The sequence below is a fragment of the Patagioenas fasciata genome, chromosome 3, assembly GCF_037038585.1.
Source record: "Patagioenas fasciata isolate bPatFas1 chromosome 3, bPatFas1.hap1, whole genome shotgun sequence".
Lineage (NCBI taxonomy): Eukaryota > Metazoa > Chordata > Aves > Columbiformes > Columbidae > Patagioenas > Patagioenas fasciata.
In genome coordinates, this window is record NC_092522.1 from 83,279,470 (window position 1) to 83,293,974 (window position 14,505).

Below are 14,505 nucleotides of genomic sequence, written 5' to 3' on the forward strand. Positions count from 1 at the left end.
GGATAATAGTGCTATTTCTGTTGTAATTAGTGTGTGTGCATATATATATATATATGTGTGTGTGTGTGTATATATATATGTGTGTGTGTTTATGTGTGTGACTGGTAGTCTTTTAAACAACTGCCCCGGAATGTGCATGATACCCAAACTCACTCTAGAGTTGTAGAAGCCTTATTGATTTATTTGGAATTGGAGTAGCCCATAGTAGCTCATGTGCTGTGCTGGTCATTGCAGTCAGCAGGAGAGTCATGAGAGCACAAGTGTAACGTACTCCGTTGGTTGTTGCCAAAACCCATCAGCTGGTCACTGGGAGGTCTTGTAGCTGTGGGTACTTGGGGTGAGCTTCTGTAGTCAAAAATTCCCCTTGAAGGTGGAAAGTTGCCCCACAAATAGAAAATGATGGAGTTGCTTAAGCAATGCGGTTAGGGAAGTACAACAGGCTTCTTAAAGGCAAAAATTCTGCACTGTCTCTGAGAAGCTTTTGATTTTAAAATCTAATTGGAAATAATCTAAATAAAAATCGCATTATAGTAGTATTTTTTTCATGACACAGTATTAGCAGCTTTAAAAAATAGATTATTCTCCGTAACCTTACAGTTTGTTTTGTTTCTTTTCTGTTTTTGAACAGGGACGAGGATGGTAAGCCCTGCATCTTTAAGGAAATTGCTGGAGTCTTGTAAAGATCTGTCTTTACTCGATGTGTCCTTCTGTTCACAGATTGATAATAGAGTTGTCCTAGAACTGAATGCCAACTTTCCTAATGTGTTCATAAAAAAGAGTTTCACCCAGTGACTCAGTACATATGCTGCTGTGGGATTCATTTGACAGAGTTGTTTCCTGTCAATTCGTGCTGACTTTTTTTAAGAAGGATATAAATGCCCTATGAAATAGTGGAAATTATTAATTATCTACACAAATGGGTAAAATACATTTAAATATGTATTTCTTAAATTGTTGATATTGTACCTAAGAACTGTTTTACTCTCTGCTAACTGGTGGCACTGCATGTTTTTAAATACTAGCCATATGTGTGGCTTTCATGAGAAGAAAATGAATAACATATTCTTAAATGTCCCTTTTTAGAGTATTACACACAAAAAACTATTATTATCCATGTGAAAGCAGAAGTTCAATATTTAGCAGTAAGAAAAAGATGGGTGCCTCCTTCTTTATTTGTATGTGTTTGTGTGTGTATATATAAATCTATACAGATGTATTTATATATACATACACAGATACCATAGCACTCTAGTTTGACCTGCAGCATATGATGTTATGATCTGGCCTGTAATTAGTTGTTTGAAAAACTATTTAAGCTTGTAGAAGAATGGATTGAAAAGACACTATGTCTTTTTCATTTTTTTGGCAATGAATTGTATCTGATGCATTTTTCTCCCTTCTTCCACCTAAAATAGATGTAGTGATGGTTTACAGTCCAACCTAAGCGACACGACAGATAAATGCAAAAACCTTCTACCCGAACTTAGCGCAGAAACAAAAGAGAAAATTGCCAGATGCTTCTTGTTATTGGATATAAAGTTTGAGCCCAGGTACTTAGTGTCCTAACTGGTGATATGTAGAAAACTCAAGAGCAATTTTATTTTCAAATTTCTGTCATGATTGAGACTTCATTTGTGATACATCTGGTTATCATGCAAAGTACCATAAAGAATAGACCTTAGGGTAATGCATTTGTGACTGTCCCATACACTGGTGTCAAATCTACTGTCAAGTGTAAAAACAAAGATTTTGTTCAGTAAGACAGCAATCAAAATATAGTGAGTTTGAAACAAGGGCAGTATGTTTTGGTGATTTAATAATCACCAAACCTAAGCATTGGATTTGTTTTGGTTTTGTGGGGTTTTTTTTGTTTGTTGTTCCAAGAGGTGATCGCTCAAAGTACTATTGCACTCTCTCTTTTTAACACTGTTTAGCCTCCGTAGAAGGAAAACTGTCAGTGGACAAATTGTAGAGGTTTCTTCCTTTTGTGCTTCCTTGTATTAAGTTTTTCTCTTTCTTTTTTTTTTTTTTTTAATACCACTGCTACAGTAGGTTGCTATGTATAGCTTGACTTTAGAATTTTACCTTTTTAGCCATTGTCAATGAATATGGACCATGAAATATAGTCTGTCATTTGCTGTTGGCTCCACTATTCTTGTATTGATGGCACTTCCTACTTACTGGAATAAGAAGGAAGATGTTTTGTCTGGCAGAAGTACATTATCACACCGAAGATCAACTGGCAAAGAATTCTTCAGTTTATGCAGTAAATAACCAACCGCTACTAGAGGACAGCTACGAATCATTAAAGATTTGACAATCTCTGTGACTCCTGAATGAACACTTTGAACTCTTTGTGCTGGTGCCAATACTTTGTAAACCATGTCATGAAACAGCTACAGAACATTTATCTGATTTTATAGAAAGACCTTTTTCTTCAGATTTTTACATTTTACAGAATTTTTTGGGAATTCCAGATCCAAAGAAGGGCATGCACAGTTGGCTTTTTGATTTTTTTTCCTCCACACAGAAGGCACTATGGGATTTCCAACTAGATTATGCCATTCCATTTTTTTTTCCAGAAAACTGAACATTGTCAAAGATCTTAAGATAGATTTTCTTTTTTTTTTTTTTCCACACTGATGGTGTGATTCTTTGTGAGACCTCATTTCTTTCAATCAGGTTTGGGTTGATTTCTTTTTCTTGGAACTTCTAACTTTTTTTGTCTATAAGTAATATTTTCATTGTAATTGAGTATCAAACATTATTCCAGTTATAGGAGAACACAGGCTTAGATAATGGGAGTTTACAAAGAACAGTATTTCAAAACAAATGTTTTTGTTATGAAATTTTTCTTCTCAGGGTGCATCTGTGTTTATCTCCTTTTTTCTTAGAGATCCTTCTTGTTTGTTTTTCACTGTAAATAGAATGGGATGTGGATGAAGTGTTAGCCATTGTGCCTTCAAACTGGTAAACCTGATAAATAATAGTTTCACTTCTACAGCATCAGTGAATCAAACAAGTGTTTCATGTATATGTAAAGGATTTCATTCTCTATTGCTAAGAGGTTTAAATTGGTGTTTTGTTCATACTAAAGGATTTTTTTTTCTTATGTTTTGCCTTCTGTTTGAAATGGTTTTTGTCAGGAATTGTCACTTGAAGGATAAATTTAAGTCTACTTTTAATTTGGACTATTTAAAACTTAGTTATTGCTAACACATAATTAATTCAAATAGCTGAGAAATAACTGGAAAAGACTTCCATCTCTAGTTGTAGACTTCAATCTTCCATCAGTGGGTAAGAAGCAATTTTAGCTATGGTTTTGTACGTCCAAGAAGTCTTCCAGAAAAAAGAGGATAGATGAGACTTGACATTTTTAATATTTCCAGGATAAAGAAGACAACATGCTTTTAGGCCTTCCTTGTACATCACAAAGAAGCAAGAATAGATCATTGTCTTTTTAGTTCTATTTTATACATGTGTGTGTCTCTATTTATACATATGTGTGTATAAATTGTATATATACACACATATGTTTCTGTATATATATATATGAACATTTTTTGAATGTGTGTACATACTTACACATATGAATCTCAAAGTTTTTTCATGTAGAAATTACTTTTGTGAAGTGAATGTGACAGCAGAAGATGTTTCATAGCAGTTCTGGTTTAAACTGTTGTTTTAGTCTACCTGGAGAGTGAGATTCTCTCCACCCATGCGGCAGGAAAAGCTGGGGCAGGAGCTGAGCGGGGTTTCCTGTGTTGCTTTGCCAAAGTGCCTTTTGGTTTGTCTACATGTGAAAGGTGATACAGGGTATGGTTGAGTGTGGGTGCAAAGTCCGATAACTACTGTGGACTGTCTCCTTGTGAGGCAGTCGTAGAGAGGGAAGTTTATTCTAGTTTCATTTAATCCAGAATGAATGATGCCAATTCCTTATTATTCTGGAAGTGGGTCATCATCTCCAACACTAGATCATCCCTCAGCCAGGTTATCTAAATTCTGCTTTTAAGCACGTTCAGTTTTTTTATCTTGTTCTTTGATCTTGTCTGTCTTTCTGAAGCATTATAAAAGATGTACTTTGGCAACAGATGTTAAAAAACCATTGCTAACATGTCCAAAAAAGAGAGCTTTGCTCTGAAGTCCTCCTGTTCTTAAACTGAAGAGAGGCGTCTGTACTATCTGTATGAAGTTGGTGTGGGATGGCATGTCGGTAGGTTTGTCATTCTTTCGGTCATTTTAAAAATTAGTATGATAATTTTACTATTTAAAGCCTCTTCCCAACTCTTGAAGACGTCAGTTCAATAGTGTACTTACATGTATTCATAATCCTGAGCTGTCTGGCTAGATAGCTCTATGAAAATAGATGAGGTTTCTGATGTTTAAATTATGCACATGATTAAGTACCTTAGAGAGCAGGACTTACATGGAAGAACATTTTTGGATAGGAGGTTGGACCTTATAATCCCCGTGTACTTGGAGGTCCAGATTTCAGTCTGAAGGGAAAAAAAAGAAGAAAACCCTTCAACTTCCTGCCTCATCCTTTCCTTGTGGCTTTCATGCCAACTTTTCCAGATACAAGATGTCCAGTAATCACAGAGCACAGTGAGTAGAATTCATCTCTCTGATAGCTCTGTGAAAGGTAGACATTTAGTTACAAGAGAGGAATCTGGACACCTCTAGAGAGCTATTGATCTCCCCTAAGATAGATATTTAAGGAGAGTAGAATGAATAATTTTCTGGAGAGCTTCTCTGGAGGCTGTGGAAGCTGTGATTTAGCTCAAGTTAGATACTTGTCTTCAGAATACTAAAATGAGATTCATTCCATCCAGCATTTCACTACCTGTTTTGGAATACCAAAAAACAAGACTGGAACAACATCCATCCCCAAACTTCAAAGCTCTCCAAAATCTATCCAGAAAGAAAAATCAAATTATAGAGATGCTGACAACTTGAAAAGTCAGTGTTTTAAATGCCAAGATCTACTTCTGCCCCTGAGTCACTTGCCAATGCCTGTGGTGGTTTTGGTTGGGTTTTTTGTTTGTTTTACTTCATTTTGGTGTTTTTTTTTTTTTTGTGGAAATGCTTCCCCTTTCCCTGTTCTGAAATCTTATGTACCTGACTGGCTATATGTATGGTTCTGTAAATGCATGAAATTAATGGGAAAATGTAATTAATGTATTGCAGCTGTTTTGATACTCTTTCATATTGCTATAATTAAGACTATGACTAGTTTAACTGCTCTCCTGTCATCAGAAATGTTACCCACTGTGCATCTGCAAAAAATGTGTGTTTAAGTCCTGGTTCTTATTGTGTGTACTTATTGCATCTTATGGGATATGTTTCCCACATCACATCTGCAGGACTACTAAATTTACAAAAACTAGATAAAATGTAGCATTTTATTATGTGGAGTATGGGGGTGACTTTATATATTGATTTACATGTTCATTAGTACTCTTTTGCAATGATTCCTTAAGTTATAGCTTTTGAAATTACTAGGCTAGAAATTCCTAGTTTAATGCATCCGTACATGCTGTGCTAGACACAGTCAACATTTTTCCCTAATTAAGGCATTTTTCCTTCACTGAGATGATGATTTCTGTGATTTAAGATTTCTGACTTGAAATCCAAGAAGGGCTCTTAATTAAATTTACCAGGCATGGGACAAGTTGTGACAGTTGACATTAGGAAGGACTGAGGCACGAGTCTTGTGTATTACAGACCTTCATGATCTTCAAAGAACAGCCTCAGCAAGAGTTGTCTCTTTTTAAGAAGATTCAACCTCAGTAATAGCAAGCAATGGTGAGATTTTCCTTTTTAGCTAGTGGACTAAGTACTGTTATTTTAGTTTTAGCAGCTCTGGTTTCTCCCTGTCTTGTTTTCGTTTAATAATGATAAATGATGGCACAGTTAGAACAGACATCATGAATTGGAGAGGATCCTTTGTGAGGAATGAAGTTTTTCTCTTGCATGTTTTGTTCCCCTTTTCTAAAAAGAAATAAATTTTAAAAATCCTCAACTACTTGAAAGCACTCTCTTTTTCCTTGGGTACTAAATGCAAATGTCAAAGAAGTTGAGAAAAGAAAGAAAGAGGTCTTATCCAAATTTATCTGGAAATTCGTGAAAGGGTGGCCAGAGCTTTTTACAGCCATGAGGAAAGTGAGTCCATTGTTGTAGGTCAGCTGTTATCTTTCCCAGAAATTAGTTTCCCATCTAATTTCACATGCTAGTAGTTCTAAGTCAAGATTTAGCATTTAGATGCTCTTAAGATTGACCTTTCATATACATGCCTGTGTGGTAATTCTTCATATCTCTTTGTTTCATTTTTATGAACTACATAAAAATATTTTTTCTTCACCTACCGCTGTCTATCTGCATTTTTGCAGGTGGTTTAGTGCGTGGACACCCAAATGCATTTAAGACTTAATTGCTTAGGATTTTTGTAATTGGTCCTTTTTTGAGGACAAATAAACTGCAGGTTTGAGGCAAGAACCTGAAACATGGGAGACTCCATCTGAACACAAGATGGCACATTTTATGGTGACGGTGATCAAGCCCTGGCACAGGTTGCCCACAGAAGCTGTGGAGTCTCCATCCTTGGAGATACTGAAAAGCCACATGAACATGGTCTTGGGCAACCAGCTCTAGGTGGCCCTGCTTGAGCTGAGGAGGGCTGGACCAGATGACCTCCTGTTGTGGTTTAACCTAGCAGGCAGCTAAACACCACATACAGCCATTTGTGCATTCTGCCCCCACAGACTTATGGGGGATAGAAGGTAAACCTTGTGGGTTAAGGTAAAGACAGTTTAATAGGACAGAAGGGGAAAGTAACAATAGAATATATAAAACAAGTAAAGCACAATTCAGTTGCTTCCCACCTGCTCATACCCAGCCAGTTCCTGAGCAGTGGCCTGATGACTAACTTTTCCCTAGATTATAATACTGAGCATGATGTCATACGGTGTGGAATATCCATTTGGTCAGTTGGGGTCAGCTGTCCTTGCTATGCCTGCTCATAACTGCTCGTACATCTCCAGCCTCCACGCTGACAGGACATGAGAAGCTGACAAGTCCTTGACTTAGTGTGAGCACTGCTCAGCAGCAACTAAAACATCAGTGTATAATCAACATTATTCACATCCTAAATCCAACACACAGCACTATAGCAGTTACTAGGAATAAAATTAACTCTGTCCCGACTGAAACCAGGACATCTGCAGAGGTTTCTTCCAACCTCAGTGGTGCTGTGGTTCTGTGATCTGAGACTTGCCCTTTGCTCATTCTGTTTGTGTTCTGATGGCTGAAGATGACAGAGGGGAGAAATAATACCTATCTAAAGAAACTTGCAGTGTCAAGAACAGTTCATTTGTTCTTTTTTGTTGTTCTTTATTTTCTTTTTTTTATAAGGAAAGTCATTTTTTTTCTTGGTTTAGGTTAATAGGAAAATCTAAATGTAACTTACTAAAATAAAATTTTGGTAATGTTTTTTACATACAGTTCTGTGACATACAAAACATACATGATTAGTTTACAGGACTAATATTGTCAGTCTGAAGTCTGCAAGTTGGACTAAGATAAATATCCCTGGTCTTGGGTACTGACAGTAGTTTCTGTTTAGAAAATGAGTTGTCTATAATACATTAGGAACATCTTAGTTTGTATATTTTTAGTATTTGTTTACATAGATCTTATAATAAATTTGGATTACCATGGCTCAGGGGCCAATTGTTTCTGCTAATTCTAATTGGAAATTGAGTATAGTGGTTAACTGTTCATAGTGTCAAAACATCAAAGTTTGAATTCAAGTGAAAAAGAGGACAAAGTTTATGAAATACTGAATCTGTCTGAGCATTTTTAGTGAGATACTGTGTATAATGATAGCGAAATCTTATCTTTTTCGCATTTATTTACTATTATACCATGGTCAAGAGCTGTTGGGTAGTACAGTCCTCTGCTCACCATCAGGAGATGGGTTCTGTCTGTTGGACCTTGGTCTCCTTAGATTTATTTTCTTCAGGGCAGTGCCACAGATTTCTGCACATATACACTATTTTGAAAGTAATGGAGACAAGTTAAAACCAACTCATTTAGTTGTGATTTGGAAACTAATGATTAGTCTATGCTTGGAGTTATTTTGGAAGAGTTATTGAAAGTGAATTAAAATAACCTGGAATTGATTTGTTTGCAGGGGGTCCTTGCACTTTCCGATTTAACTTTTGCATAGAGACAAATTCTAATTACCAGCTGTCCCTTGAGTCATCTTAGTAAAATCAATATGATGGTCTCATTCTAGTTCTTCCTGATGAGCGTAAAGCTACTGTGGCTCTTGAGCATCTTCTGGCATTTTGCATTAATCTCCTTACCAGGGAGATGGTGGAGTTAACGAGTGTCCAAATTGGCTGGATCTCTGTAGGTGAGGTGTGAGAATTGTCTGTGGAAATGTCCTGCCCACATTTATTCCTATGTGTGGATGAGGCATCTCCAGGCCTTCAAATTTTAATCCCTGAACCCAGCACCTGGATTCATTTAAAAATAATAGCTCTTTCGCTGTCCCCATCCCCCTCAAAAAACCAGCAGCAAAATCATAGAATCGTTTTGGTTGGAAAAGACCTTTAAGATCATTGAGTCCAACCATGAACTTAGCACTGCCAAGTCCACATCTAAACCATGTCCCTAAGCACCACATCTGCACGTCTTTTAAACACCTCCAGGGATGGTGACTCAACCACTTCCCTATGTAGTCTGTTCCAATGCCTGACAACCCTTTCAGTGAAGAAGTTTTACCTAATATCCAATCTAAACCTCCCCTGGGTCAACTTGAGGCCATTTCCTCTTGTCCTATTGCTTGCTACTTGGGAGAAGAGACTGACACACCCCTCACTTTATTTTTTATTTAATAATATGCTTCATTTTCTGCTGCAAAAACAGGAGTCTGAGCAATGTTGCAACAAACTCCTACTGTTTTACCTTTTAAAGGGACTAATTTCTATAAAATGTGGAAGAGCAGCAATAGAGGGAACAGTTCTGACACTATCTGTAAATCACTTTGCTGTGCACGCTAAGCCAGTAAGCACCAGAAGCAAGTTATGCCTTTTTTAATAACAAGTCAAGGACAGAAGGGATAATTGCCCCTAAGCACATTTTCTGTAGCTAGAGAATATTTTTATAATCTAATTATAAGTATCTGGGATAGGTACTCAGATTAGGAAACTAGTCTTCTAGGGTCCCTTCACTCTGATAGGTTCTTCCACAGGCTAGTTCAGGTCAGGAGATCAATTTTAAATTGTGGTCTTAAATTGACCTCTGGAGAAGCTGAGGTACATGTAGACCACCTAAAACTTCCAGTGGAAACCAGCTTCCTGAGCTGTGTGTGCTATCCTGGATTCAGAGTAAGAGGTTCCTTACCCCATGCTGCTCCCTATTAGCCCCTTGGCTTCTCTTGCTCTACCAAAGGCCACCACTTTCTTTGCTCTGTTGATTGAATGGCATCTGATTGCTCCCTACAAAATATCTTGGCTAAAACTAGAAAATCTTTCTTGCTTTTGCCAAGAGAAGTTGGACCAGATAATCCTTGAAGTCCCTGCCGAACTGGTATTTTATGATTCTATGATTTTATTTTCTCATACTTGAGTGTTTAAAGTATTTTTGTTGTTGTATTGTTTGGTTTGGTTTAGTTTTTTTTTTTTTTTTTTTTTGGGGGGGTGGTCATTTTTATATATATATATATTTTTTTTTTTAATTGTCATTTTCAATTCTTTTATTTTTCTTACCCTCCCAAGTCAGACATTTAAGCCAGCGGAAGGAACAGGGCATTTATTTCTGTCAAACTCCTAGTGTTTGGACAAAATGTCCTGAGAAGCTGATGTAGTAGACACATCTGAGACATGCAGGAATCATGTCTGGATCCAAGCCACTCAGCAATGGCATTAGCGATTCACGCTGTGGGCTTTATTCTTAAACTCTGTTAAACCTTTCATTGTATGAGAGTCACATACATGGAGTCAATATGGCCCCTCAGGACTGCTCAAAACCTTCCTCTCTTTTAAAGCTTTTCAGCACTGAAAAGAATTTGAACTGCTATCTCTAAACTGAAGCATGAGGGCAGACAAAAGTGCTGCGAAGCATCCAGACATGCAGTTTTACTAATGCCAGCCTGGTCCACTGCCACATGCTGACCCAGTGCACTACTCTGGATCCACCTCTCTAGCTAACATTTGCACAGGTGCAGGACAGGAGTCCAGACTATACGGAAACAACATAAATGCTGCTCATTTGTCATGCACAGGATGTGTGGTTAAGACCTAGAAGACCTCTTCTGTACTTCACCTCCTCAGCATCTTAAAGGAAGAGAAACTTTTATACACACCTACTGACAGGGATTACAGGAGCTGAATCCTGAGACCCACTAAAATCAATAAGGTTGAATTTTCTCTCTTCCCATAATACATCACTGAATAATGAGCAGCAGGTGGGAGCACACTGGTTGTACAAATGTTTTAATTCGAATTTGCATAAATGAGGACAGCTACACTTGATGATGTTGCAAGGCTCCTTAACTTTTTGAGATAGTTCATCTCAGTACTGTGTGTCACAAAGATATCCAAAACAAGGTTGTGTATTTTACCTCATAATGGTACTTCAAGCTCTAAAGTATAAAATGCTACTATGAACATAGGAGAATATGCAAGTCCTAACCGGCTTCAATAGATTTCCTAACTAAGATCCTTTGAGAAACAGAGATTGGAAGGTTTAGATTAGAAAGGCTAATAAGGGCATATTTAAAGCATAAGGAAGGCAGTGGTTAGCAAAACTAAAAGTGGGAGGCAGGGGCAGCAGTTATTGGATGTGTTTTTCAATGCTGTTTCCTGATGTTAAGCTGCATGGGCCCACAATACTGACATTCACTACTTTGCACCATTGCAGTCCTAAATATACTCAATATTCCAAGAGCTTTGTCTGTTTGTACAATCTTAGATCCCAAACCTGTTCTCTGTGCTGTCATTCAATAAGTCATACACATGCAGCATTAACCCCATTTTTTGTTTTGTGTTCCTCTTGCTATACTAATAGTGTTTACCTTAGTATCTTCTGCATATTTGTTTTTAATATTGTCCTCTGAGGCTTGCACATTTTTTATACTTATGCAAGTACTTGATTACATTTCTTTTTTTTAATTCCTTATCAACATTCTGCTTGACCAATAGTAAATGGAAGATATGTTATTAGTGTATTCTTTTCAGATTTGACTACAGCATCTTCTCTCTCTGTGTAAACCAAAGGTCTCTGTGCATGTGCAGACACAGCTCAGGCACAGATACCCGGCTCCTCCTCATTTGAACACCTTTGACTCGTGCCACTAAATACGTATTTGTGGTATAAGGTACGGGATTACTTGAACACGCACAAACCAGAGATGATAGCCCTGTATTTATAAATGATTGAATTTATTCTAGAGAAATCATCTAATGCCTTATATTGCGAACTAAAAGGTAGTTTCTTTTTACCTTAAAAAGTTAATGACATATTTACACCCCAATTACTTTTATTTAGTAAGTTAAGCCTGTTTTATTCTGACATGTTGGACCATTTAAAGTGTCATAATACTGTGTTGTACAGTTTTATTCTGTTACTGCCGGTATAAAGAAGTAGAAATTAATGTCCTCACTGAGTTGTCAGTGTCTGCTAATTCAAAGATGACAGAAATGTGTTAAAATATATTCAACCTAGAATATTTATCTTGCTTTTCACTTAATTTGTTTCCCTTTGACTGTGTTGAAAAATACCAAGTGTACATAAAATAATGAATAAATAAAACAAAAATAAATTATTTGTCTATATTCATTGACCTTTTATGCATTCATTTAAAAAAAACAGTGAAATAAAACACAAAATATGATGCATTCAGAAGAACAGTTTGGTCATATTTTTATCACTGTTCATTTTGAAATAAGCTACCCTGGGTGTTTTGAGATACAAGTTTGTGAGTTGTGGTTTTTTGGTTTTTTTTTTTTTTTTTTGTTAAGGAAGTGTATTATTGTTTGATATTTAGCTTACCATAGCGCTATGAGAGCACATGGAACTAGGTGCCTTACACAGAACAGATGCTTCGCTGCCTGAAATGGTTTGTGATGTAGATACGGGGCAAGAGAGAACAGATGTGTATAGACAAACGGGACATAAACGGAATATGGAGATTACAATTTAACAAGAGAGACCTCCAAGAAAAAAAAAAAAATCGTTGGATTTCTTTCAAGAAGAATTTCCTACTCCAGCAGAACTTATGTTATAGTAACATGCTTCCTAATCCCTTTAATTATATAGGTAGTGATAGAGTTGTGTTTAAATGTTGTGGAAGTTAGGTAGTATGATAAACTCTAAATTTAGCAAAGGTGTTACAGGGTTCTACAGCTTTGAAAGTGGGAACCAGAAGGAAACAGATAATGGGTTGGACTTGACTTGTCCAGAACAACCCATGTATTAAATTGGAAAGGAGAACTGCTTTGTCCTTTTTTTTTTTTTCCATTAATTACATAAAAAGTTTATTCATTCAGAAATTGATGTTGACCTGATCAGTGCCCGTTTTCTTCTAAACAAACTTCAGTCTTAGATTCACCTCATAGTGTTAATTGTTCAAGACAATGCTCCTACTAAAACAAATACAAAGTTTGAGTTGTTTTCTTGCGTCTCTAAGAAAGCTTTTGTTAAGACTTCTAATCTCCAGCACCTACCAAAGTGTTCAGCTTTTGTATCCCAACTTTGCCTCAGGCCAGTATCGTTTCAAACATACTAAAACCTTCTTCTAGCCCCAGCTTAGAGCTGCTGGTGCTTCTGATTATTGAGAAGGACGAGGCTGGACCTGGCTTCTGTGCATCTTGGGTAAAACGTTGCTGCCTTTTGACACACGCTAAGTGCAGTTTTAGATGTTGCTTCTGACTGTCCTGTTCCTGACAGGTACCTGTTTCCCAGCGCTGCTTTCACAGTATGGAAAATTCACACATGTAACTGAAAATTGTTTGATGTCTCTGTTCCTCTGTGCCACTTCTGATCATGCTAACAGTTTAAAAAGCACACTGGTAAAGCCAGATTACAAAATATTTCAGAATTTCCAGACTTTAATACCTGAGAGCCTGTAAGACATTGTATCACATTATTATTTGGCAAGAGTACATTTTTATTCAGGGAAGTTAAAGCAGTTACATGTTCTCTGTACTCACATAATTTTATGTTATATGTCCAGAGGGAGGAAGGGAGGAAAGTAATGTTGTATGAAAACATTCAAAAATGAGAACTTGTCTCTGTTACTTTAACATGTAATTGGCAATCTTCATGGAGTTTAAACAGAACACTGTAGATCTGATATCATGCATGCTGCAACTGTTTTTATTCACTTGTAAAATCAAATGGCATCACATACAATGCAGGCATTTATTTTTACAAACAGATTTTAATGTGATGCTTCCCCTCACAGTTTTGAAGAACTAGCAATAAAAATGCTCTGATGCAGTGACCAGGTGCTTTTTAACTGCTAAACATCTTTAGGAGTTAAAAATAAGTGCAGCAGCATTTTTGTAATCATGTCCATCTTTCTGGATGCAAATGCACAGACAATCTAAGTTTAAACTTCATGCTAATAGGTCTCCAAGTGCAATTGGAGCCCACTGATAGAGTCTGCATAGTTCCTTGGTGAAAAGGATAAATTGTGCTTAGGATTAGGCTTTTAACTGACTACAAGCTCAGGGCTCCAAGTAGAAAAAAAAAAGTTAAAAAAAATAAAAAATAAAAATAAGATAATGACATTAAATAACTTGCATTTGAAAACTATACTGAATGTGACAGAAAATGCAATTGGCAATCCACTTCAGTTATTTTTTCTAGTACCTGTATCCAATATTAAATGTAACCATTTGGGGACCTGTTGGTTTAGCACAGGAGGCCGCTCATAGAGGGATCAAGAGTGCCTTGTCTAAGTCCTTTTAACAGTTGCTAAAAGTTATCCAGAGCAGCTCAGAGTTAGTGAAAGCTGGAACAGGAATTAAAATTAAAAGATGCATTACATCTAAAAAAGTGTGATTGATGCAAGCAATTCTCATTCTTGCCTCAAGATCCTGCTGAAGATGGTTGGATTTGGTGTCTGCTATCACTTCCCAACACCTGTTCCTGGGCTACTGCTGCTGGGAGCAGCTGTTCCCTTGCAGTCACTACAGTAAAATGTCAGAGTGCTAAACTGCTTAATTGGCCATTTTGAAAATATGTAAAATGCATGTGCTTTTGGATTAACTTTAGAGAACTTACTATGTGGTATCTCTGTTTGGAGAAATCTTTACTGCATTTTTGCAGTCACTTCTGTTTAGTAATTGCAAAGAGTTTGCATGCAAAATTATCTGACCATGATATGGAGAGTTTGTTGAAGGTGATGACGTGCTATTTTCAGCATTTTAATTTTTTTTCCCATGCAATGCATTGATAGACTCGATAGGATGCTTCGCAGTAACTTTTATTGCT

At 36.8% G+C, this 14,505-nt stretch overlaps 1 protein-coding gene across 5 annotated transcripts in view; it reads left to right on the forward strand.

The window, feature by feature from the left end:
* FBXL4 (F-box and leucine rich repeat protein 4) overlaps nt 1-6,022 on the forward strand; it is a 63,592-nt gene extending 57,570 nt beyond the window's left edge. For all 5 annotated transcript variants that reach the window (XM_071806718.1, XM_065834607.2, XM_071806717.1 and 2 more), the window contains one exon: nt 629-6,022. In XM_071806718.1, coding sequence (XP_071662819.1) covers nt 629-792 — 164 coding nt within the window. In that variant the 3' untranslated portion in view covers nt 793-6,022. The remainder of the gene's footprint in view (nt 1-628) is intronic.
* Nucleotides 6,023-14,505: the final 8,483 nt, after the last annotated feature.